At 37.4% G+C, this 26,473-nt stretch overlaps 1 protein-coding gene across 1 annotated transcript; it reads right to left on the reverse strand.

Annotated features, from left to right (window-relative positions):
* Nucleotides 1-1,011: 1,011 nt before the first annotated feature.
* On the reverse strand, nucleotides 1,012-26,426 carry STXBP3 (syntaxin binding protein 3). The gene is made up of 19 exons (XM_040611126.1): nucleotides 26,357-26,426; nucleotides 21,116-21,165; nucleotides 20,292-20,373; nucleotides 17,997-18,073; nucleotides 17,287-17,365; nucleotides 16,212-16,312; nucleotides 14,098-14,252; nucleotides 13,141-13,231; nucleotides 12,042-12,166; nucleotides 10,589-10,693; nucleotides 9,974-10,031; nucleotides 9,694-9,759; nucleotides 9,110-9,190; nucleotides 8,330-8,468; nucleotides 7,661-7,767; nucleotides 7,088-7,186; nucleotides 6,121-6,206; nucleotides 4,374-4,522; nucleotides 1,012-2,257 (listed from the first exon to the last, which is right to left on the reverse strand). The coding sequence occupies exons 1-19, from the start codon at nucleotides 26,397-26,399 to the stop codon at nucleotides 2,166-2,168; spliced, it is 1,785 nt and encodes a 594-aa protein (XP_040467060.1). The 5' UTR covers nucleotides 26,400-26,426; the 3' UTR covers nucleotides 1,012-2,165.
* Between the last annotated feature and the right edge of the window lie 47 nt (nucleotides 26,427-26,473).

A 26,473-nucleotide genomic window follows, 5' to 3' on the forward strand; every position in this document is an offset into this window, starting at 1 on the left:
CATACTGCTGTCAGCTTTCTTATTTTAAAGCATTTCTATTAATCTATCTTTACAGTAATGTTTGGTTTTGCCTTCTAGAAAAAGTGGGGATGGATTCCAAAACTCAAAAGTCTTAGTCTTGTATTTATCAGCTATCAAATTCTTAGCTGGTAATAGCACTCAACCCTAAAGCAGACACTTGGAAAAAGTCTAACTGCTGAATATGCAAAAGTAATCCAACATCAAGTATTTCTGCAACTCTGTGCAACAAATAAACATCAGTACAATGGATTTTATATAATACCAAAATCAATTATTTCAGTCCTTAAATGTGACGTTTTGGTACCAGTTGTTTTGTTCTGTATTTATTGCTTTTAAGCTCTGGGAATAGGAAAAAAATTGCAACTACATACAGCTTTGACACTGAACTTAGTTCTGCTTGCCAAAGTGTAAGGACTATATACCATTTAAGCATAATTGTTCAATACTGATTTCAAAGTGTTCATCTTTAGTAAGAAAATGTTGGACATAGCATTTTTAAATACGTACTTTTACTCTAGATTTTTACTGCAGTATTTACTTAGAAGCTAGAATTCTGAAAGACATTATAGATATTTCTGCTATTTTTTCTTTTTTTTTTAGTTTTGATAAACATGAAGTTTGATGAACAAGTTAATTTATAAAGGTGTTGCTCCTGCATTTGTGTTGAAAATAAAGTCAGCATTCATTAGATGCCTAACTTGTGTAGGTGCATTGGAAAGCTACAGCCACTTATCCTCATCACGCCCCACGTCCTGCAACATCTTAGAATTACATAATGTTCTCCCATTTCGTTCCTCTCTGATGGGGGGGGGGGGGGGGAGGGGGGCAGAATTTTACCTTTTTCCACTTTCTAATTCAACTTTGAATAAACTTACCTAGCAAAAATGTTCTCTTAACCCGAGGGCAAAATTAAGGGAAAAGAAACAAAACCACCTTTCTGCAAGGCCAACGAGTACCCTTACAGTTGGGAAAAATGCAAAGAAAAAGCCATGAGTTATCTATTTTTTATGACATTTTTTTCAGATTCTACATACAGCAAACCAATGTTTCAAGGTACACCAATACAACATCCCTTTAAAAGATGAGTAATTTTAATTACTTGAGTCATTTTCTAAGACAATTCTAAACATTACCACTATTACAGAATAAAATTTAGAATTTATTTGATCCCCTTCAATATAAATTTATGTATTTCTTTCTTAGTATGTAACAAAGCAGAAGAAAACAGTAAATTCTCATAAGTACATCAGCTTTCAGTGTCTGGTTTGCTTTTCTTTTTCAAATTACCAAGCCATTTGAGAGATTCAGCTGCTTCCCTTCTTTTCCTCCCTTTTTCCCCTGTCCCCAGTCCCTCAACAAGAGGCTTTATGCTTAAAGTTTTGGAACTTCTATATCACAGGCAACTCCACTTCTAACACAGACATACTATGCAGACACAATCATAAGGAAGTTTGTAAAAAATTAAGGTTTTGTGAAAAGCTTTAATAATAAACCCTGTATATACTTAAATATAAAGTGTACTTCAGTGCACAGTTGACAGGATTTCTCCAAAGTAATTTATTGAAACTAGAACTGCTCAGTACTTCTATGATTAACTTTTTACCTTACCCACCACCACCTAAAAAAAACCTTTTGATTTTTCAATTATGTATATTTAAAGAATTTTCAGTGAGTTATTATACAGAAAGTGAGTGCAGCTTTCTTAAACTGTAACGCGTGAAATATTTTTACCATACACTCATATTTACACATTTTCTTCTGAAGCCTCTACCTAAAAACCCAGACCCTTTTTAATTCAGTCATTTTTAGAAATAAACTCTATTATAGAATGGTTTCACAGTTCTCAAAGACAATTCCAGTTTATATATAATTACGATAACTTTTAGCATAATTTGTTAGGAATGAACGTGCTTCTGAAAAAACACTTACAGTGTAACCCTGTGTATACTACCTACAACCTAAGAAACACACAAGTTGATTTTTAACTCTGCCTTCTACTCCCCCAAAAGAGCAGCATATTTAAATTATAAAGTGACATTCCATTAGTAAGAACCATCTAGTGTCCTGCATTTAGTAAAGTCAATTCCATAAGAATATGTATGCACTATTTGTTTTTTCCTAATGCATCATAAACATCACCGTTTCTATTCATCCTTAATGCAGGCCATATCCTTCGGTTTACTAAGGCTCTTCACTTCATCCAGTAGTTTTTTAGGTGTCAAAATATGAGTAGAACCTGACAAAAGAACATAAGTATTAACAGTATCAGTTCCGGGCCAGTGTTTTTCACAGTATCTGGAAAACTGAAAATACAACAGTTCAAAGTGTCATCACATGTTACCATACAAAGTGCCATCACGTAAGTGTCACCATTAGGCAGGCAGTGACCCTTTTCCACACACTGAGACACCCACACCTCCAGATTAGGACTCTTACTTTGGATACCAGTTTCAAGTCCCTGCTCTGCAGGGTTTGAAACATTGGCTTGAACCTGAGCCACATTTGCTGCATGCAGTTGTCCCAGCCTGCAAGAGATCTGCCCATTTTGTGAAAGGGTGAGTTAATGACAGGCTTTATCCTAGAATCAAGAAACCACCTGGATTAAAGATTATTACGAACAGTAGTTTTCCACAGAAATATCAGTTACAGCAAATTGGCTTTTACTGACTAACGTTTCCTTGAAAAAAATGCAACAAATCCCAAGTCTGGAGCCGCAAAGAAAATCTTCATTATTCTTCAGGACTGCACAACTACCTCCCTTGTTCTCAGAGAAAATGATTATAACTTCTGCCACGAAGGGTCGCCCTACAGTTAAAGGGAATTCTTAACTGTTTATTAGGGCTGTCTTGAACCTTTAGTTTTAGCTGCGTCAATCTGAATGGGCTAATATTCCTTGAGTTCTGAATCAGGAATACAGGAAGATTTTCACCTTGCAGTAAGTCGCACGGAAATTTAGCGGTTATCACCTTCCCTCAGAAATCAGGATTATGAACAAAATTACAAGAATCATCTCTATACAAAAGGGAAGACGGTGCTGTGTTTAGTACCAGGTATTACAGTGAAAGAGCAACCTACGCTACACATGGCTTTGTAAACAAGTCTCAGATGAAGAAACAGTCTTGTTATACTACATACCTGTTGTCCTAGTCTTTCCATTGCAACTCAAAACTAGGACCAACATTAAACCTACCTGAGCCACCACCAATGAAACCAGCAAACAGGAAACCAACCGAAAAAAAAAAAAAATCAACCATACACACACACACAGCTACAATGCTATTGTGTTGTATTATGTCAACAGGGTATTATATGTCATAATACCCTGCTATTATGAGGTAACAGACTATCTCAGAATCAAGGCTGTCATGGCTTTAGGGAAGAGTATTTTTTTTATTAGAATTATGGTAGATAGATGTAATCCTTTTTGAAACTCAACACTAATTTTAATTGCCAGACATAGGGCATCTCAAGTGATTTCAAATGCTTTAGATGACCGTGCACTCAGACACCAGCTGCTACTGCAGATGGATACAGGTCTCTGGTAAAGTTCTGTACCTAGGAGCTCTGTTTTGTTTTATCATGCAAATGTTTTAGCACCTAAATTTAAATAGCATTACAGGAAATTATTATTTGAAGCACAGCAGCCAATGAAACAAGCATTTGCTGCCTCTGAAGTATTAACTGAGAGATTACTACCACAGCTGGTAATCCATGCATTTACTGCCAAACCTTGAGATTAGGGAGATTACTTCAGTTTTCAGGGCATAAGCTATAAATCATGGCATGGTTTATGTAAATTCTCTGAAGAAACCTAACGAGAACTAGAAGATGTTACAAAGTCAACTGAGCAACACCGAAAAAAGTTTTTTTACTTGGGTTGGTTTGTTTGGGGTTTTGGTTTTCTTTAATACTTCCCCTCCTTCCAAAGCAAGTGATTTTGTGCTTGTCTGCCAGCTTTCCTACTACTTCCAAAAGCAATGGACAGTAATAAGTCTAGCTGAAGGTAAAGCACAGGCAGACACAAAAGTCTGTGAGTAAACTGTAACACAAGGAAAAATAGATCTGTTTAAATTCTTTTTGCTATACATCAGGCTACTTTAATAATATGTTTGTCTGATATAATTCACAATGATTCCTCTATAGAGCATAATTGTATTTATTGTTCTTAAAATCTTGTTGCAAAAAAAACATCCAAATATCAAACATTCTAGATTAATACTATAGTCAGTGTATTTCTTAAAATATTTTCAGTCTAAGAGCATAGTTTTGTTTACTGAACATAGGGACTGTAAGAAAAGAAACACACAATAGTAAAACCCCTACACACCGCCCTTTTCCCAAGACAAGCTTACCTATAACAACTTCACAGGACTTGTAGACTTGAGAAACTTCATAAGCACTGCGCATCTCAGAATATGTAATTCCTCCAATCACAAATATAATCAGCCTTGCACTACTCTTTCGCTCATCTTGATAACTCGCTTTAGGTTTCTGGCGGGCACTGTAAAAGATTTCATAAGATGACATTTTTATAGCTTTAGTAATTAATTTTGGTAAAAATTATACACTCAAGCAGCAACAATGTCTGTCACGCACTTCATGGTTTGATTATAATTTCAGCAAAAGAACTCAGACAGATTGATAATTAAAAGAATTTTAATGAAAACAAGTTAGCACATTACTCAAACTATTCAGTTATCATAACGGGGAAAACAAATACAAAGTGAAAACCTTGCTGCCCACAGAGCTAACACTCAAAGGACTTCTAAAAAGCAGCTTAATTCTGCATGCTAGCAATTCCAATGGCATTTTTCACGAGAGGTTCATTTGAAAAAAAATAGAGTCTTAGGTATTTCAGCCTCCAAATATGACTGGAATGTCTAAATAAAATAAAATAAAAATCTGGCTGTTATCACATAACATTCAGACAGCTAGGAACAAAAAACCCCACCATACTTTCTAACACAGATCTAATAATTGCAGATTCAGATTAAAATCATCTGCAGTCCTGATCTCTCGTTGCTGGGGTGCCTAAAAGACTCCCACATTTCACCACTCTGTAAGACAAGGATCCAGTTACAACACACAGGGACTTGCTCTAGTGTTTCCTTGCACCGATCATCCAGGAACATAAGGACACGTCAACAGCTTGGTTAGCAGTGGAAGCAACAAACCTGTTTTCCTAAGGCTATGTATCTGTACCTTCTGTCTTTTGTTTAGAAAGGTAGAAAATCCAACTCAAGTGGGTCCTTCACATTTAGGATATGTATAATGTTTCCCTCCCTACAAATTCCACCACCCGATTAGTGCAATGAGCATTCCTGTGACAGAAACAGTCTTCTCTCTAATTCAGCTGTCTCACCATTTAAATAACACTACCAAAAGTGAAAAAGCTGTCAAACACACAGATATTGGTCATCAGGTTCAAAAGCCAGTGGGATTAAAAAGGGGAAAAAGGGACAGTACAAGTTCGCAAGCTAAAAAAATTCAAAAAGTCACTTCAGTGCTACTCAGTAAAGATGCAAGTACATGGAACACATCATTCCACATTCATTAGCAGAGAATTGATTTCAAGACCTCCGACTTTCCTACACCTTCTCTAAATCATCACCTGACAACAGGGGTCAAATGTCTAACAGGCCCATATTCCTTAATGAGACAGCTACAGAAGTTGAATTTAACTTGCTGAAATCATTAACTTCAAGAAAAACACAACCACTACCACGGCAGAAATAATTTTCAGAAGAAATGAACACATTCTTTTGCCAAAGTCACCATATACTGATAATCCATTCCTGAAACTACTTCACATGAAAAAGCTCAATGGTTTAAACTTCTCATTCTAGGAATATGGAAATGTTATTTCTAACTCTGAAGCAAAAGGAAGATACTCCAAATAACAAGCTGTATACAGCTAAGAAGAGTTATTAAAGTAACAACTAAGTTCACTATGTTTTAGGTGAAATAAAAATGTAGAGTTTACTCATTAACATCACCTTATATACATTATTTCACCACTTAGTAAGCACACTTCAGAACGTACATTTCAAAAACACTGAAAAAGGGCTAAATTATATGTCAGAAAATTAAACCATTTACCTTACTGCTCCCGAACCATTCCAGGTAGGAGGACACTGGGAACAATAAGGCCAGTCTTTTGAATCTAGTTTGTTTTCTATAGCATCCTGAAGGGCAAAACAAATATCTCTTTTAGAGAGCCACGCAGACCTAAAACCCAACAAGTTTCAACTCCCAGTAAAGAAGTTAACTGGAATCTAATGCTCACACACGCAACATCTTAGGATATCCAACTGCAAGCAGCATCTTATGAACAACACTCCTACGTAACAAAACGCTAGAATACATAATGCTGAAAATTACTACAAGGCTTTTTGGTATCACAAAAAGTTGGAAGTGTATATGCTTTCTTTATAAGCATGATATTGATTTAACTGTTCAGATTTCACTAGCAGCTTTTCATCTCTAGTAACCTTCATATTTAATTTCTCTATAGCAGTATATAAGAGAAGTTCTCTGCAGACACAAATGAACATGTGAAAGTCACCAAGAACCTGTGAATGACAGCACTGCATCAACACTAAAGGTCCAGTCAACTCACTATTCTGACATCAGCCATCAAGTGATGCTTCACAAGAGATTTAAGAACAAATCAACTGAACTGGCAAGTAACATTTTCCAGCCTCTCCTGACCTACAGTTTATGATCTGAATTGCAGTTTAAAGAGGCACTGGAGAAAAAAAAAAAAAATCCAGATCTTTAAATTACACTGAACACCGTCAGTCGCAGGACAAGCTGTTCAAAAGGACTTTTTGCTTTCACATTTATTTGCTTCACCTTCAAAACAACCTCCAAAAAGGAGCATTGCTAACAAACAACAATCCGATATTCTATATTAGAGACAGACTAGAAGTGATCAGTTTGCTCAAGAGATGTATTTAACAAAAGTAACTCAAGGTACTATGGAATTTCAAAAGACTAGCTAGAACTGCTCACTTGAGTAAATTTCTGCACTGCACCCATGAATTAACTAGTTGGTAAAATTTACCTCCATAACGTCTTTGATAACAGGCGTCCACCTAGAAAGTTGAAAAGTTTCTTCTGAAGAACGATCCCTTCTTGGGTGTTTATGCTGCTGAGCAGCAGACTGAAAAAGATTTTCAGAACATGGCTTTATTATACAATGTATTGTATTTTTTAAACTTACTCCCAGTTATTAGTGGGGGGAGGGGGGAATCAGTAGGACTTTTAAAAGAAATAACCACAAAGAACAATTAATACCTCTAGAATTCAGGATACACTAGAAATACTAACTTCAGAGACAAGCAACTAAGTTGGCACTTTCCAAAACCAACTAGCTCAAGTCACCATCTGATTATTTTGGAAGGAATGTTATAGGTATCTTTCTTTGAAAATGATTCATGTTAATTGTTTAACAGATTTACCACTTAGACATATCATAAAAACAAGAATTCCTAGTAGCTGCCTGCTCAAAAAAAAAAAAAAAAAACCACAAACAAACCACGACACACCCCTGGTTAATACCACTAAGAGTTGCTGAAAGAGCTGTAACAAGTCTTTGGGTGGTAGGAAATTACAGAATAAATAAATACATACTTACTGAAGAGATAACAGGGACATCAAGATATTTCCAATTTCTTATCATATCACTATCACTTTCTATCTGTACATTCTGGATCAGCTTGTCCAAGTTCTCCTGGGTAGTTCCTTCAATACAAGGAAAAAGTACAGCTTAATTACCATGTGACTGTGAATAAGACCAATTTTGTCTCACATTCTGGGCTGTTAATTTAGTCCAGGATATTTTTTTTTTGTTTGGCCAGTCTAAGTTTAACATAGTATTTTACAAAAAAATTGTGTAAATGCTCCATTTGTGAGACAAAATTCAATGTTACAGATTCCTTAGACCCACATTCTGCCAATTTCTTCTTCTCCCCACCAACTTCGTTTTCAGGTTGCAATGAACATGGAGACCACCCTTTAACAGCTTCAATAGGAAGTGAAAAGGAGCAAATTTGAGCTGTTGCACACACCCAAGCACAGGAATGATGCTACTTGTACTGAATCTCTTAACTCCTTACCAATAGTGTCTTTGGTACTAATTTGAGAGAAGAAAAACTACACAGGATAGACAGTATTTCTTCCAAACTTGGCCATCAACTCCAATACAGATGCTTAAGTTAAAGAAAAATACTGGACTATCCCAATACTTGGGTTAAGTCCATAGAACTGAGAGAAGAAAAAAAAAAAATAGGGCAGCTTGTCATACCATTTGTGCTAAAGATATACAGGAGAATAGCTCTAATTTTGTCATAGCTCTCATGACTTTTGTTGAGCAGAACTGGAAGGAGGACTCTCATTGGATCTTTCACTTTTTGACCTTCTGCATCAGTTCCAAGAGCCAAGTCCTAAATTTAAAACAAACAAAAAAAAAAAAACATGGTTTTAGTGAGTAATCGTTAAAAAACAAACAACGTTGGTTTGTGTGTTTTGAAATGCATTTTAATGAAACCATAGGTTTCATGAAACAAGCTACATCAATTTAAACTGAGCATGAAAAATCTTTGAAATAATTATTTCAACAGTTACAGAATTATGATAACACTACACAACACGAACACGTAAAACCATTTGATAACTACAATTAATATAAATAGAAGTTATAGTTTTTAATGAGATTAGTAGTACAGTGTAATACCTCACCCTAACAAGTACTTTTCCCAGACACTTTAAAAAGGCTTCCTTCTACAGAACATAGTAAGACAACTTCTAGGGTGTTTTCAACAAAAAACAATGATGATCCTTAAACAAATTAGCCAGATTCAAAGACCAAAAAACAAAAGTAAAAGCATCTTTCACTGGCAGAGTAAGAGCCTTGTATAACTCCCTTAGCTTTAATACTACTACCTCAAAAAGCGATCGCAAAAAAAGCAAAAGGCAGAGACACTACTTTTGTCCATTAACGCAACATCTACTCCTGCAAACAAGTGTCACATTCACACACTTCTTTGATTTGTGGTTCGTTTTGGATTTTTTAAAAAAAACATACCTGTTCAGTCTTACAGAGCCTTTCTATGTTAGATTTGAACTTGTTCATGCAATCTTCTGCTATGTTAAGATGAACAACTTGCTAGAAGACCAAAAAACAAAAATCATACATGTATGTATGCTGTAACTTTGTTGGCTTTTTTTGGTTGGGTTGGTTTGTTTGGTTGGGGGGGGGGGGGGGCAGGGAACAAAAAAAAAAAAAAAAAACACACACATCAAGCAATCATTTACTGGTTACAAGACTCAATCCTTCAACTATCCCGCGGTACCATCATGCATTTTCTGTGCTTTACCCTTCACTTAAGAGACTAACCCCCAAAATACCTTTTAAAACATTACACTACTCTGCTATCTTCAATCCTCAAAGTACACAAATCATTTAAGTAGGCTTTTTACATACTAAAATGAAACACCTGCAAACAAGTTCTTCTCAAAATTCTGCAGTAGGTGAACATACTAATTTGGACAAAAGCAATATAGCACACCTAACAGGAAAATGACAGAATGAAACCAGACCTCAACAACACAGAACTACAGTGTACAAAATGATTTATTGTGAAGCTGTTGTTACAAAAGACCCCTTACCCTGCTAATCTCTTTACGATAGTGCGGCATCTTTTTCATTAACTGGGCCAGAGCAGATATCGATAACTGTGAAGAAACGATACAAGTTAAAAAAATGTTTGCCCAATATTTGACATACTTTTTTTTCCTCTTCCTGTTGCAGCCTTGCTTACTCCCTGTCCCCCCAAAAAAGTCACCACTGAGTAAGTCTCCATTTCTACAAGTCCATGAACTACATAGATCTGATGAGCTGTAAATAATTAAACTACCAGGAAAAACAACACCAATTTCAACAACTTACTTTTCCTTCTGTTGCTTTTCTTTTTGATGAAACTTCTTTCAAAAGTTTTGGTATTTCCCTAAGGGTGGGGAGAGGAAAAGAAAAAAAAAAAAAAAAAAAAAGGGAAATCAATGAAACACAACAGTACCACAGTTCTTAAATCTTAAGATCTTTACTTAAAATTTTAAAAGGACCGCTCAACAAGAACTTCTGAATGAAAGTAAAAGCTGCACATACAGATCTACTTCACAGAAAAGTGTTCTTTGATAAAGGAAACAAAGTTAAACATTCCGTTTATGATACATGCATAATGTCATTTGATGCAGTAACTTGCCAGTACTTTATGCAAAATAATCCCTTTACATTTAAACAATTTTAAGATACTTCTCAGGAAATAATTTTATTTCCATTTTCCTTAAGAACTGTAATTAATATTAGTAAAATTGCATACCTCTGTGCATACTGTATTTTTCAAAGTATGTTTTCTTCCTGGCATCAGTTATTTAACAGGATGTAGTCTACAGTGCAAGCCATCTTCACTACCGCCTGTACTCCTGCTTAACAGCTCAAATGCATTCCCTCAAAGAAACTTTTATAAACTTGCATAAACTTAGTTTTTGTTATTTATTCACATACTCTATCACATCTGCAATATGCTTGTGCCGAATCTTCACCCAGAGCTCATCATCTTCCTCCAGAATTGCCTCCCGTTCCTTCCCAGCAAGTCCTTCTGTTTTGTATCTTCCAAGAGAAAATTCAGACAGTTGTTTGGTTTGGGCCACCGCCTCCCCCTGCCATCCCATTCTCATAACTTAAAGAGTATTAATTGTTACGGTTTAGTCAACAGACACAGTAATACCAGTAACATACACAGGTTTTACTTTACAAGCCAAGCTACTGCCCAACACAGTAAAATTTACATAAGGATTTTACAGATTACATCTTTGAACAAAGAAGAAAGATTAATTTTGGAACGATTCTTGCAGGCAAGAATTCTGGACATTCTTTTGAACCAACACTAACTAGAGTTTCAATCATACATTTACGTGCACCTCAATTTGTCTTCAGCTTCAAATGCCAACTGTGTGCAAAGCAATACACATCGAGATTGCCAAGTGCAAATAAAGTCCCATTCACCAACAAAACAGACTATGTAGGACAAATTACTTCACATACACAAGAAACATGCATTACAGCATTCAGCTATTACTTTTCTACAAATAGAAATAAACCCATAAAGCAAGACAGCAATCATACTACATAACTTTTTCACATCTACAGAAACTCACAGCGTATATGGCCAGAAAGCAGAAAATTAAAAAAGTTACAAGATTAATTGTGCAAGTCAGATCGTGACTACCTCGAAAACATACTTTGCTGCATTTTCATACCCAGAAAATTTCAGATTCGTATAATTCTACATTTTCTATGAAAATATTCATTCAGTGTTTCTGACAGAAGATATGCATTCCTGTTTGCTTAACTAAAACAATGAGGCAATCAGACCAACTACAGCAAACGAGATCAGAAAACAAAGTCTTCCCAAAATCTTTGGTGTCAGAACCATCCAACAGTAAAGCACGTACATTATGTAAAAAGAGGTCATACTATTCCAAGCAGTGATAAAATAACGCTTATGAATTGAACAGGGCTTACCTAAATGTGCATCTCAACAACTACACAAATTAAGTGACTGGAACTGTAAAAGTGAGCGTTGCTGAGAAATAGCTAGGCTTTTTCTCAGGATTCGATTACTGGTCTTGTTTGCCTTGTCAGGCCAAAATATGAAAGAAGTAGAGAATCTGAATGTGCACTACCAAGGTTTTGCTTCAAGTCTAGTCTTGTTTTTACAGAAATGCAATTTGTTAGACTGAAAACTTAGAAAAATGCCAGTTAGATCATACCTAATCCCATCTAAGGTTAAAAAGAAGCAGTTACAAATCCAGGAGAAAAGACTAATAATAAGTGAAGCAGCTTATGTAACATAAACAGGTAATATTGCAATGGTGCAATTCAGCTAAACAATTCCTTAGATTTTTATAATCAAGAATAAAGCTTTTAGATTTAAAAAAAAAAAAAAAGTACTTGCTTGTAAGTATCATTTTCAATTGGTAGCAGATCATATGCCATTGCCTGGAAGGTGAGTTCATGAAGTACAGTTGATACTGGGTCAAAGCCACGATCAATTATTATTAGTTGCGAGTGGGTTTTAGCCTAGAAAGCCATCAAATAAATGTAAAGTCAAAACACGCAGTACAAAGTTAATGCATGTTAAGTCTATTCAAGTTGCAGTACTACAGACATTTAAAAAGTAACTGGAAAAAACTAAAACGTATGGTCCAAGTGTTTATCAACATAAATAGAAACAAACGTTTAGATGATAACCACAACGAAGTGGGCTTAAATCTAGTTTTAAGGCAGTGCTCTTAGCCCACTGCAATGCATTCAGTAACCTCACCTAATGAGCAAAAAATCTAAAGGGAAAGAAACCACCACAAAAAATGGCCTCCCACTGACTTTTCACAACTAGGTTTATTTTTGGTATTTCAGAGATTGTCTATACTGTGCTGCAATACAGAAAAAAAAACCCAAACAAACGATCTCTACACATTCAATTGAAAGTTTCATTTTGGGATTTAGTGAAGTGGCAGTAGCATCAGATACATTTATTCCTGTAGCACAGTGAAATGTCAGTGTGGTTTACTCCATACAGGCTGTATGGTTTACCCCATACTCCTGCATTTAGGCAGCTACCCTCATCTGCCCCGATCTGTAGTGCCAGATCAAAATTATGTGAAAAGCTGTATCTTTGTGGACAATAAATCCCTTAATGGGAGACACTTCAATTCTGCAGTAAAGTCCCTTCTACACATAGCCCTATAGAAGGTGATGTTAAAACAAGCTAGCCACTTCAGGTTTGCATCACCCCCTAAGTTATCACAGGTCCAGTTTTTCAACGACCATTAGTTTGATCACACAAGTTAGATTTACTTACCTACAGATTTACAGTATCAGTTACTACCTTCAAGTTGCTTTCATACACAAATACAACCAAATAGCAACCAGTTGCCTTCATTAATAAATAAAATCTGGTTTTGTAGAACCTGTTGTCAAAACATATTCCAAAGGTATTTTTTTTTCCCCTCAGACTTACAAAAAATGACGCAAACATTTTTGTTCACTTTTACCTTTATTTGGCTTTTCTCATCAGTTTTGTAGTAGTTCTCAAGATTTTCTTCAACAAGCTGTGCAAGTTTGCTGGCTTTATCAGATGGTCCTCTGGGAAAAAGGAAGCATGCAAAAATAAAAATTTCTTCATCAACACTAAAAATGCTACCTTTAAAACAGAAAGAACTCCCTAGATTGATCCTCTGATTTCACGAGCAGTTTCTGAACTCCATTCTACGTATTTCCAATATATTTTCACTCTTACATTACGATTCCACTCTTTGAATGCTTCAGGTATTTCACACAGCAGAAACAGGTTCAGCCAAAAGACTGACATTAGCTGGCATATGGCCCAGCACCTAAAATTCTCACTCAGAGGCGGGAAACAAGAAAGAAAAAAAGAAAAAAACAGTCAAGCAATTATTTCTTCATTACCTTTGCAGAGAATAAGGCACCACTTCATGCTACACCACAGAATGCAATTCTTGAGCATAATCTCAGATGCCTATTTTGACTTCAAAAATGCTACTCTTTGATCCAAAGCTCAAAAGAGGTATTCTTCTCAATATCTCTACTACAAAGAAATCCTGATTCCATCTCCCTCAGCAATTTATGAATACCTTGATGCCAAGCAGAGCTGCAAAATTACCAACAGCAGCAGTTCTGTTACAGTATTATGCATGCGGTATATTAGAACGCAACACATTAGAGTGTCATTCTACTGACCAAACATAAAACGGGCAGCTCATTAACAGAACAGGGTATATGAAGTACCCTTATATGAATACACACAGAAGTAATGCACTGCTCTGTCTACACTTCACAAATTCCTATCGCTCCATACTTCGGAGCTGTGGATTAAAAACAATGCACCCACAATAAAAGAAACTATGCTGCAACCTCAAGCTATAACCAAACAATGTGGGAAGTCCTAAAAGTGAAAGCAACTACACTATACAATGCTATTTTTGCCTCACCTTTTATATCGCACACCTGGATTCTCATCTAGCGTGGCACATAAGGTAACAATTTGTTCAGCCATTACTTGCATTACAGCATCTTTATCCTTTGTCTTTTCTAGAGCTGGACTGTAACAGCGGTAGAATGCATCTGGGACATTGAGAGTAAATACCTATGTAAAGCACAACCAAGAAAAAAAAAAGGCTTAAGTTGTATATTGTGAAAATATCTGGTAAAAGATGGGCTAATACTTTAAAACTATGTGCTGTAACAAAAAGCCATACACAATCAACTTTAAAAAAATGAACAAAACCACACCCATACCTCAGTACCCTTTCTCTGTCCTGTTGAGCTCATTTGCTTCTTGTTCTCATACTTTTTTCCTCTATTACTCTCTGCCCCTATGTAAGGGACTATATTTTTCAAATTGCTTAGGGTCTATACAGATGGAGAGACCCAAGACAGGCAGAACTAAATATCATCCAGTGCCTCATAGAGAGCCATGCAATATCAGAATGTAGCAAGCTAAATTACCAGAATGATTGTAGAAGGTATCAAGCTAAATTTCTTGAAAATAGAACTTTACATATTGTATCTGTTTATTATATGAAGACTTTATCTCCAAGAACTTCAATTCCTAAGTTACATTAAACCTTAATAAAAGATTAAGTACTAAGCAGAATAAAAACTTTTTCAACAGTTCACTCAATGGAATGGAAACAAATCACATTGTCAGTAAATGGATTTTCTCCAGCTTCAGATGGACTCTGTAACTATACAGTCAAAGAAGAACATTCATCCAGATAAAGGTGTTTGTTTCATTTCAGCAGATAATCACTTGGACTTTGCCCAGACCTCGGCCTGATTATTTACTCTTACCACCCCAGAAAGCAGGCCCAGGGATTTTAAGTCAGGAAAACCAGTTGACATTCTGTTCTTTTGCTAAGGATTCAAAATGTTCTTACAACCCAAAATACTGAGAACACTGAACTAAAAACAAGAAGAGACTAAGTGCTGCTTATTTTTAACTTTAGAAAAGTAGCTCCAACTTCTAGTTTCACGGCAAGTCCTCCAGCAAACCAGGACAACAAAATCTTTTCATGCCTTATTTGGTAGGGGAAGCTACAAAACTTTTTCTTACAATCAACTTTAGCAGAATCCCAAAACCAGTTTGAAACAAAGCTTGGGAAGATCACCACCACTGCAAAACAAACCAATCAATCAGGACACTAGTTATTCTCTGATGGCTTCTCAATCCAAATAAGAAAAAAATCATCATAAAAAGGAGTGTGTCTTCAAACTAGGAAACTGCATCACAATGAGACACAAATAGCAGCAACCTCTCCTATATTCACCCGTCACTTGGCATACACAAGAGTTCTGACCCTTGCTATGTTCAGAAGGTTTGAAGAACACAAGACTTGAAAGAGACATTAACAGTTACTCCAATAACTCCCCATCGCAGGCAGGGTTTGGGGGCTTCACTGTACCGGTCAGTATCAGAGTGCATTTCAGCCTTCTGTGCCTGCTGAAGTGCATGAGCAACAAATCATTTCTCAACACAATACCCATGTGAAACAACACAGTGGAAAACGTGGATTTCCACATTTTCCTCAATAAAAAGTTTGCCAAGTTCTTAGTTTGTTTCTTTTTCAGTGAGGCTTTGGTTTTGTTCCCCTCCCCTTCATCCATTCATTCTCTTTTTCTGATTTTTCACCAAGTAGTTAGTTCTACTCATTCCTATGCACCAACCTACCTAGTCTACCAAAATAACACCTCAGTATAAGCAGTAACAAACTTTACTGCCTGCTAAAGACAAGCCAGAAAAATTCTCTCCTCTTAAGAAACAGATTCTGCCTCTCCTGTCTCTACTGCAACTGACTCCAAGTATTGCAAATAGGTTAAGTGTAAGCAGCAAACATTTCGAGTACAAGAGCATTTATTTTCATCCGGAAATTATAGGCATGCACTGGAAATAGGCCAAAACAGCAATAGGTCTCACATATAGTTTGTCAGTTAAAAAAAAAAAAACCACACACAAACAATCTACAATGTTTTCTAGAAGTTCGACAACACTTGAAAAGAGTCCTTCAGACTATTTTCTGCTGTTGAAATAAAGTATGAAACCTACCTGAGACTCACATGGGAAGAAGGATATGTTAATCTCCTTGCATCTCCTGATTGACTTTGCACAGGAAGACTTAATTTTATTGAAGAGGTGGTCAGGGCAAACTAGGGGGAAAAAGAAAGGATTCCAAGTATAAATCATTTATACACATTCCAGCTGTTAACTCAATTATAAGCTTAGAGTACTCAGAGCAGATAACTCTAAACTAAAAGCCAATTAACAAGTCACATGCAAAAAGCTGCCAAATCTCCCTAGAGTGAAAGGGAATGTATAATCATTATTTTGCATTTGAGACCTTTTTGAAGAAGCATTACTGGTCATTTTTTACTAGTTTTTGGCAAGTGAAGTTGTAGAACACTAATTAGCAGTCCACAGCAGTGAAGGATATTGATTTTATCCAAGCAAAAGTTTCTGCTATCAATTCTCATATTTGAGAGAGAAAAAATTTCCCAAGCCACAAAAAGGTTAAAGGGAAAAATAACATCTTCCTTCTTTACACGCCATTTTAGTCACGCTGACTGACTGCAGAGGAACATGCAGTCACATTAACCCCATTTGCACTAATTGTCTCTGCTTTGCAATTTATATCACGCATGCAAGTGCTTAGTAGGCACCTTCTTTCAGGCAAGGGGAAAAAGCTGGCTCACAAGTCTCCAGGAGCTACGTAAAATAACCAATTACAAAATATTGTTCTTGCAGCAAACTCTCATGCATTTATAGTTTTGAGTACTATTTTGTTTATATGAGATACATAGTTTTACTCAGATTGTCTTCCTCCACATTCTCCAACATATGGGAAGACTGCAATACTTCAAAAATAAAACTAGATTACCTAAATTGAAAGCTAAGGTCGGGAACAATCAACATTGTTTAATAACTGGGAAAGAAGTGACTATTGCCACACAGCATGATGGCCACAGCTTGGCAAGCCAAATATGGTTAATGACTTGAGTCTCAAATCTTCCCTCAAGAAACAGGACCCAAAACTTTCATGTACTAAATTATAGCAAATAAATTCAAGAAGCTTACTTATTTACCTATATAAAGTTATCAAACTACAACACAAAAGCTTACTTACAGTCAGTGAAATACACATATGCTGCTTTGTATCTGCTGGATGATTTGGTGATGAAGTCATCAATAAGTCCATCCACAGACTTGCAGAGGTAGGAAAAATAATAAAAAAATAATAATTACAGCGTTTTGCCTTTCCTCACACACCAAACAAATCTTTTCCCTCCTCTCCTCCTGCCCTGTTAATTACCAAGTCCTGTTTAGGAATACTGCAAATCAACATACAAGAAAAGAAAACACTTAGATAGAGATTTTTAATTCCAGACCAAGAATAATAAATAGTTACAGAAGGTCAGTCATGCACCAAGATCACTTTAGGAAGTACACAAAGCAAGACAGCTGCATCATTTTCCACCTGTAACAGTGCTGAGATTTATTCTCCCAAGAATTTTTAGGAAACAACAGTAATCCTTTATTAGAATCATTACTTAGAATTCTGTTGCTTAATGTGTTGCATCATTATTTGATACAACATCTCTTTCAGTGAGGTTAGTAAGATCTATGCAATGAAACAATGGAGGCATTGAGCAAAAGGTACATGTTTGCAACATACTCTATGGCAACACTGCATTGTCTTTTCATTACAGAAAATTAAGCAGCACACAAGTATCACGCAAAATGAAAAGTATCGCATAGTTATACGTAGTAAATAATGTAAAATAAGATTGCTTTTTCAGTCTGAAAGATCTTGCTCATTCTCTTTAAATTACTAACCTTTTTGGTGGGAGTTATTAAATATATTGCTTTCATGTGTGGAACAGGCTCACGGGTTTTATATACGTTCTCCACCACTATAAATAAGGACATATTACATTTTTATAATTAAGAGCTTTATGCATGTGTAAGGAAAGCACCAAACATATTGTAGTACAGAGATGATAAAGTAACACTAATCAAGTTGTCCACAAGATTAACGGCAAACACCCATCTTTTGCTAAGAGAGCCTTGACATTTTATTTATTGTTTTAAATACAGCAAGTCACCACAAGACTTCTTCAACCCTCAGTCTAATGTCAACTGAATTTGTAAGCTAAGTATTTCCAACTATCCCACACAAGCAGAGTTCTGCCCTCACACAGAAAGGTACTGAAATACAAACATGCTCAAACTATGGGGCCCAGTATGAACTATCTTGCCAGAGAACTGCCTTGGCAAGATGGCTCTTTTTCCAGTACACTGAAGCCGAGAGAGAGAATGAAATTATGCAGGGCATCATTTTGGACTAAAGCCTCTTCTGTCCTTTGTTTGCCTGTTTCCTGTACACTTATTCTGTTTCAATATAATTGCAGGCACAAATTAGACATTTTCAGCAAATCAGCTTCACTCAACTCTTGGTTTCCTCTGTTTAATAAAGTCTTAACTATGTAGCATTGCAGCACACTAGCTTGAGAACGTGGGGAGGTTCGTGTTGCTCACTAATTTTGAGGGGGAGGAACAAGGAAGATGAGTAATGTCAGATATCTGGATGTGGAAAGACAGGTTCTTTTCAGTAGTGTACTAACTAAAAGGTTTCTTATTGATGAACAGGATACATGCTCACTGAAAGTTTCTCACAAAGGATAAGCAGTACTTTTCACTACTAAAAATACACTCCAAAAAGTTGAATGTATACAGCTTTGCTATTATTCTTCCAGAAGAATCATGTTATACTAAACAGCTGGAATAAGAGTCTTGCTACTCCTCAAAAAATAAGTCTAAATAATGCTCTCTTGCAAAAGTGTTTCTAAAATCTAAATCTAAAGCCAATTAAAACCTAGATCACTAACCTTCTTCATATTCATTTCACTTTCAAAAACAGGCACAAAAAAATGTTCAGCAGGATGATACACTAACACACACTACATAAGGGTCAATTGTAAAAAGGAACTCTGAAAACTGTTTTATGATAGGAAAAACATGCTTGATTTAATTCGTAGGGAAGAAAAGCCCATGACATTTATTAGAAAGAAAATATTTTTTGAAATATACATAGCAAAACAAAGTCTTAACTGAATAGGCATACTGCATAACAGATTTATCACAATCCATCTATTATTCACTTTTAACAATGGCCAACACCAAGGCACAGGAGAAACGTTCTAGACAATCTAATTACTATTAACATTCCTTAGGGGCTTATTGTAGTTAAAGCAATCGTGATACAACTTTCAAGTCTGGGGGGTTGGTTGGTTTTTTTCTTAAATTACAGAAAGTTCTCTTGTTTTGAAAGGTGTCTAAATATATCTGCACAACAAATTTAAATTCTTGCCTTCATCACATCCACTTGCTTGCAAGCACCTCTCAGTTTGTCTATTAGTCTCCTGTTCACACTTTGGCTTCAGTACTTAAGTTTCTCTACATTTGCATCCTAACTCTACTGTTCATGAGCATCGAGGAATTCAAAGCAGCAGATATTACTGATTTACAGAGCACATTAGGAAAAAATGCAGAGAACAATTTGCCTATTTGTGTATGTTTTACTAACATTCCCTTAATTTTTTACTGAGCTCTTGTTTTTCCTTAACTTCAACTGACAGATAATATCATTAAAAAATCACCCTGTGACAGATAACTCTCTCATTTACCCCATCCTGAATATTAGCAAACACACACACACCACGGGGGTGGGGAGGTAACAACACCACCACCACAACAAAAAACACACAGCAAACATCACCTAGAACAACAGAAAAAATCTAAACAAACCAAAACTAAAAAAAAAAAGCACACAAAACCAACACCATACACACACACAAAAAACCCACTTACAGCCATCTTTAGCAAAAGATTCTAAAGAGCATTTTAGGTTCTAGGCAGAGAAACATTCGATTTTTCATTAAAAAGGTAAGAAATAAATCACAGTTGGGCAATTACTGTACGAGCCAAAAAGCCTGCTAGTCTAACATCCCATAGCTACTTGCCTTCATCAACCAAATTAAGACAATTTCTTGCAAGGGTACCATCGATTTTATTCTTTCCCTTTTTCTCACTATGATATTGCCATCTGTATATTAAAAGAATTGTGCTTACCTGTGATACCTTCTGCCAGTAGATCAGTCATTTTGCAACACTGTGACAATAATTTAGTAGTGTAATCATCTAGAAGAATTATCTAAATATATCAAAAACCACACAAGTATTTAGATTAATCAATCAGCTATAATAAATCCATTTTATTTCCTTAACAGCTTGCCATAGAAATTTGAAGCTGACGTTATTTTATTACTCTATCTTTTCATCACCTGCATATAGCAGCATTGCAGTGGGAAACTAATCTCAGCATCAAAAGACAGCTCCCTACATCCAGGATTTCAAAAGATGAGCTCCATCTTAAATAAATAGCTTGTCCCCACTACTACTGGAAAGTATTTTAAAACTTTCACTTTAGCAGGAATTCAAAAGATTCGTGTCAATCTACCCCATGGCCTGCTTAAATATATCTGTACTTATCCTAAAAACGTTTTACAGCTTAAGCAGCTCTAACAGGTATCGCACTGCTGAATCCTGCTCCACATGTATTGCACAGCAGTAAAATTTTTGAATAATAAAGTACAAATCTTTCAAAAGAAAAGTGAAGATAAACAGAAACAGTTTTTAATTTTCTTTTCAGAACTTAAAAAAATAATTGAGACAACTGACCATTTGTTCTTCCTGTACTAGCCCTTAGATTTTTCATTATGTTTTATACAGAGATCTGAGTTAACAGAACTATAATCCATTACTTGGATAGAAAACAATTTTAAGTGAAAATTCCAGCCATTAAATGATACTTATTTGTTGTATACTCAGTGATACAGATTACAGATTTTTCAAGTGATTCCAACATGCTTACAAAAATTATAGCAAAACTGTACCTTCCATTCTTCCTCTTTCCTGCAGTCATCAAATACTGATGATTTTAGCTCTATAAGAAGAAATACAGTTTACCAGTTAGATGTATCAAATTGTTACCAAAAAAAAATAAAATTCACCCATTTAGACTCATGTTTACAGACCTCAAAAAGAATAAAGTTTTAAGAAAAAAACCCTACAGCAATCAATACCTCTACAGAATGCTTGACCAGAAACTGTTCCTGCCCATTTCAGAAAGTTGTAGCTAAATTTTTCACTTTCACTAAAAGAGCTCCATAAAAATCGGTCTGAATTTTCACAGGCCTGGAAACATTTCACTTTATTTTTTTAGTGAGCTCTTCCACTAAATTGATTGTGCATATGCAAAAAAATTTAAGCTTCTCTAATGTAAGGCAGGTGGACCAACACACACACAAATAAACCTATTGTAAAAAATATATGCTAACTTCAGATGTCCTTGTTCTTTCTCTAGAATTCCAGACTAAGTGTAAGAAAATACCAGTTCTTTCAGGAATTTAAAGTTACCTAAAATAAGGTATCCATTATCTTTTCCTACTGTGACAACTTTGTGAAAAATGTCAATCAAAATGCTTGTCCATGACTCAGCATCTAATTATGACCCACAGCTTTTAAAGATCACCAGAACTGAGCTGCAGCTTTCAGGAGTGATGTCATCAGGCTAATTCAGATTTGATCTCACAGTAGTGGTATGTATTAATTAAAAGTCAGAAGATTTTGGGAACTGTTTAAAACTTGGTGTTTATAAACATAGGAATAACAAGGTCTGACAATTCTGCTCTTTTACCAGAGAATTTCAGATTAAGCTGATGACTACTGCTGCCTATTGAAATAGTTGGACTGTTTTCCCAAATGAAAAGATGAAAGTAACAAAACAGAAGCCTAAAATATAAACAAGCAAACTGAGCACATGTTTTGTGATTACTGCCAAGCAAAAGGACCGTAAGAAGTTTCAGAATATTAGGTGCACATGCAACAGAAGTACACCCGTTTCCTCAGTGTTTATAAATATTAATATACTCTCTTATGTCCAAGTCCCTTTGATGTGGCACTATCACAAGACACTCCATCTCTCCCTTCATGTCGTGGTTTTAACCCCAGCTGGCAACTAAGTACCATGTAGCTGCTTAATTACTCTGCCCTCCTGCAGCAGGATGGCAAAGAGAATGGGGGAAAAGGTAAAACTTACGTGTTAAAAGCAATTTAATAATTGAACTAACAATAATGAAAAGGAAAAAGGAATAAAAGGGGAAAACGCCCCATGTGCACACACGAGTGATGGACAACACAGTTGCTCACCACTCACTGACCAATGCGCAGCCAGTCCCCAAGCAGCAATCGGCAGCTCCTGGCCAGCTTCCCCCAGTTTATATACTGAGTGTTCCATGGTATGAAATACCCATTCAGCTAGTTGGGGCCAGCTGTCCTGGCTTCGTCCCCCACCAATTTCTTGTGCCACTCCAGCCTCCTCAATGGCAAAGCATAAGAAACTGAGAAGTCCTTGACTTAGTGTAAACATTACTTACCAACAACAAAAAAAATCAGTGCATACTAAATCCAAAACACAGCATTGTACCAGCTACTAAGAAGAAAATTAACTCTATTCCCACTGAAATCAGGACACCTCAACTTCTAGTGCTCAGAACTCAGTTTCTTCCAGTTGAGCAGCCTACCTGCTCATCCAGCTTTCATTTCATTTCAGCTTCACCAACTCTAACACTGCGTAGCACACAGCACTCCCAAAATGTCACACTTCATGCTTCTCGTGGTTGTATTTTACAAAGATGTGCTAGTGTGAAAGTTTGTGTAGCACGTTTCTTTTGAAAGAAAAGTACTTTATGCTTTAGCTTTCCAACATGTTCGAGTTACTTTTTGCACCTGACATTTTTCATAGAAACTTAAAAACCTCACACTCTGCTTCATCTAATAAGCTGACAGAACCACTAGTCCAGAAGTAATTTTAGCAAAAAGCACGTGCTTCAAGAGGAATGCAATTGGTCTATTTCGTTGATGCTGCTAAACAATAGAACGCAAGCTCAGTTCTCCTGAACTTTTCTCTGCTTATACAACTCCCCAAAATCCATTATCACTTCCCAAACTTGCCCTCTGGGTTGCTTCCAATTCAGCATTCTTCCCATTATACATAATTCACAGTTTTCAACAAGTTCTAGAGCTGCTTAGCCTGCTGTAAACACTCCTGTGACTTCTTTGGATACATTCTCTAGAAAACTGCAGAACACTCAACACTCCACAGCTGCCACCAAGATCTATTTCTTTCACCAAGAAAAGGTAACTTATTCATCTACCTGAACCCTGGATGCAATACAGGCACATTTCTCCTGTCACTTTCATACTGTGTATTTTTAAATTAGATTTTTCTAGGTCTGTACACAAGATGTAAGAACAGATCTTTAGCCTCAAGAAAGCTTCATTAACTTTCATGTTTTCTGAGAACACTCTTATCAAGGAATTAGTCCTTAGCATTATACAGAGCTCTTTTTCCTAAACTGAGTGCCTGACAGCCTTGTCCAAAACCTCAAATATATTTTTTCTACAATACTTTACCTTACTTCCCTATAAAATAAACCAGAACACACAAATACATAATCCAGTTGTGTCTTGAAGTTAATGTCTGTAATTAAAAGTAGAAGTCAGCTTTCTCCCACCATGAAAAGAAATTTTATTCCAAGCTATCGTGTACCAGATGCAGGGGCAAATACACTGTAACATTCCCACTGCTGTTTGTTTTGTCCTCAACCTGAGCTAGTTTATCCAAATATATTAGTTTTCAGATTCTCAGCTGTCTCCAGTAAGTCTTCTGAACATACCAAAACCAATCATAAACCCAGGTATGAATACTGTTCCACGCTTGTTTAAGGTCCCATTTCCTTCTCTCAAATTTCATATCAACCACACATCTTAACTACCTTCACTAGTTTTGTCTTATCTGAATACCTTCAATTAGTTTAAAGCATTTTTCTTCTACTTATACTTCCCAATCCATTTCAGAACTACACACAACCCTGACAGAACAGCAGACTGCTAAATCCCTGTGTGCGGGGGAAAAAAAAGCGCCAAATAAAAAAAAAAAACAGAAACAAACTGCACCTTGGCAAAATTAATGACCCATTTATAACACACTTCCTGAAGAAAGGGCTAAACCAGCTTTCACTGTAAGCCAGTGCCCTGGTAAATAAAGTTACAGAAATGCTGAATCATTTAAAAAAATTAATACAGATATCTATGGTTAAGCCAGAATCTTATTACACAAAACCAGAGCACATTTTAAAGTTGTACAAACACAATTAATGCAGAATTCCTTGCAGAAATAACCTTGTTAACAGACACACACACAGAGATGCAGTATATAGTTAATTTTATAGTTTTAACCACAGGAACTACTGCCTCCTAAATACAGGTAGCTTCCCCTGTCCCCCCTAATTGTCAATTTCGCTGACAACAAACTTTGGTGAAGTAACCTTTTCACACACTTCTGCTTAGGTTCAGTTCAAATTGCATCTTACAGAAAGGACTATCATGATGGAAAGAAAGGTTTTTAACAGCACCCCACCAGAGCATAGGTACAACAGTCTTTGTACACACAACAGGTACAACTTCTTTGCCTATTCACAGGGCAAGAATAAGACACACGCTGACAACAACCTAAGTGAAGCAACAGCATCACTGAGCCATTATTTTCAGACAAACCAACCAACTAAAACACTTGCTGCAACTTTAGAAAGCAGCATTTATAGCCTTGAATTATCCATAAACAAAGTGCCAGGCAATGTCTAAAACTTGGTTTGTCAGTCTCCATTGTTGTAGCCTTGGAAAGACCAGAGTAACTAGTTATCTAACAGCCTCTTTCAAAACATTCCTTTTCACAACATTTGCAATATAAACGTTTTTCTTCCCCGTCTTGTGTGCACTGGCAATGCCGTTTTTAAAAGTCCTTACACGCCTTGAGGATGCACTAGTGCTCTGATCAAGTTCCCTCTTTTCAAGGTCCAATTTTCCATAAAACACCTCAGGACAAATCAATCACTTTACAGTCAAAACCACAAATGACTTCACATAGCAAGACAGGACAAAGCAAAGCAACAAAAGCAGGGATTCTTAAAGGTCAAGTTTTAAACGAAGGGCTCTAACTCTTGCAAGCAAGTTACAGGTATCAGCAATCCAGGCCTGAACACCACAGAACAGTCTGTTTTCCTCTTTCTCCCCTTTTTCTATTTTCTCTCCCAGTGACACAAGCAAGCAGGCTGGAGCTTGCAGGTGGCAGCCGAGGGGAACGCAGACACGGCAGCAGCAGGATCTTCTCATTTCAGTGACAGTCACTGGGCTGACCGAGCTGCTCGTGGAGTCACAACCTCGCTACTATTAAGCCTAGCGTGTGGTGGCTGCTAATGCCTTTCCCCAAAGGTCTCACACGACCTGAAATTCTATTAGCCCTTCTACTCCAGTAAGACTTGGAGCAGTTACAACTTCATTTTCTGTAACAAAGACCAGTAGAACCTGTTCCTGAACATGGAAATAAAAGCCTGCAGTTTATTTATGACAGTACCTGGGGACACCTTCAGCTTTTCCTTCTGAAAACTGTGAAGCCCAATGCAAAGCGGGCAGTGCCACTTGGTGACAGACACCCAGAGCGCCCCTTCTGAAGCCGGGAGCTCCAAAACCGCCCCTTCGAAGCGACAGGGAAGCCCTTGAAAACCTGACTTCAGCTGAACCTCTTCCAGAGCGGGCACGGTGGCTGTACAGTTCCCCTATCTACGAACACGGCAAACACGTCTCCACCCAGGTGCTATTACTGCAGCACCTGCGGCACCGCCGCCAGCCGGGGCCCCCTCCCGGCACCCCGACGAGGCACCAGCCGAAAGAGCCGGGAAAGCGCAACCACCGCCGGCCGCTGCCGCATACCGGGCTCCCCGCGGAGCCGCCCGGGCCCGGCCCGGCCCCTCTCTCCCGCCGCCCGCCTCAGCTCCGCCAGGCAGCGCTGCGCCTAACGCGCCTCCAGCCGCGCCAGGGCGCCCGCCCCGGCGGCCGGGGGACCCCCGACCCCGACACGCCGGGCTACAGGGAGGCGACACCTCAGCAGCGACGACGACAACGGCGGCGGCCGCAGCAGCAACGAACGCCGCCGGCCCGCACCGCCGCCCACCGAGCGGCCCCAGGCCGCTCCCAGCGCCGGGGGAAGGGGACGGGGAGCCGACCCCCGCACTCACTCTGCCACACCAGCCTCTTCAGCCCCCGCACCGCCGGCGCCATCTTGCTGGCAAGCCCCGCCTCAGCGCCTCTCCCTTCCGCTCCCCCGCCCGGCCCCGCCGCTCCCTCTTCAGAGG

Source organism: Falco naumanni, chromosome 11, assembly GCF_017639655.2.
Source record: "Falco naumanni isolate bFalNau1 chromosome 11, bFalNau1.pat, whole genome shotgun sequence".
Taxonomy (NCBI): Eukaryota; Metazoa; Chordata; class Aves; order Falconiformes; family Falconidae; genus Falco; species Falco naumanni.

Bases quoted from the DNA above. Each gene is read 5' to 3' on its own strand.
- STXBP3 (XM_040611126.1), bottom strand. From the start codon at position 26,399: ATGGCGCCGGCGGTGCGGGGGCTGAAGAGGCTGGTGTGGCAGA. The intron at 16,313-17,286 runs GTAAGTAAGCTT...TTTTCCCCCTAG, and splicing joins ATATGTGTATTTCACTGACT to TTTGCCCTGACCACCTCTTC. The intron at 6,207-7,087 runs GTAAATTTTACC...TTTGCCCTTCAG, and splicing joins TTATCAAAGACGTTATGGAG to GATGCTATAGAAAACAAACT.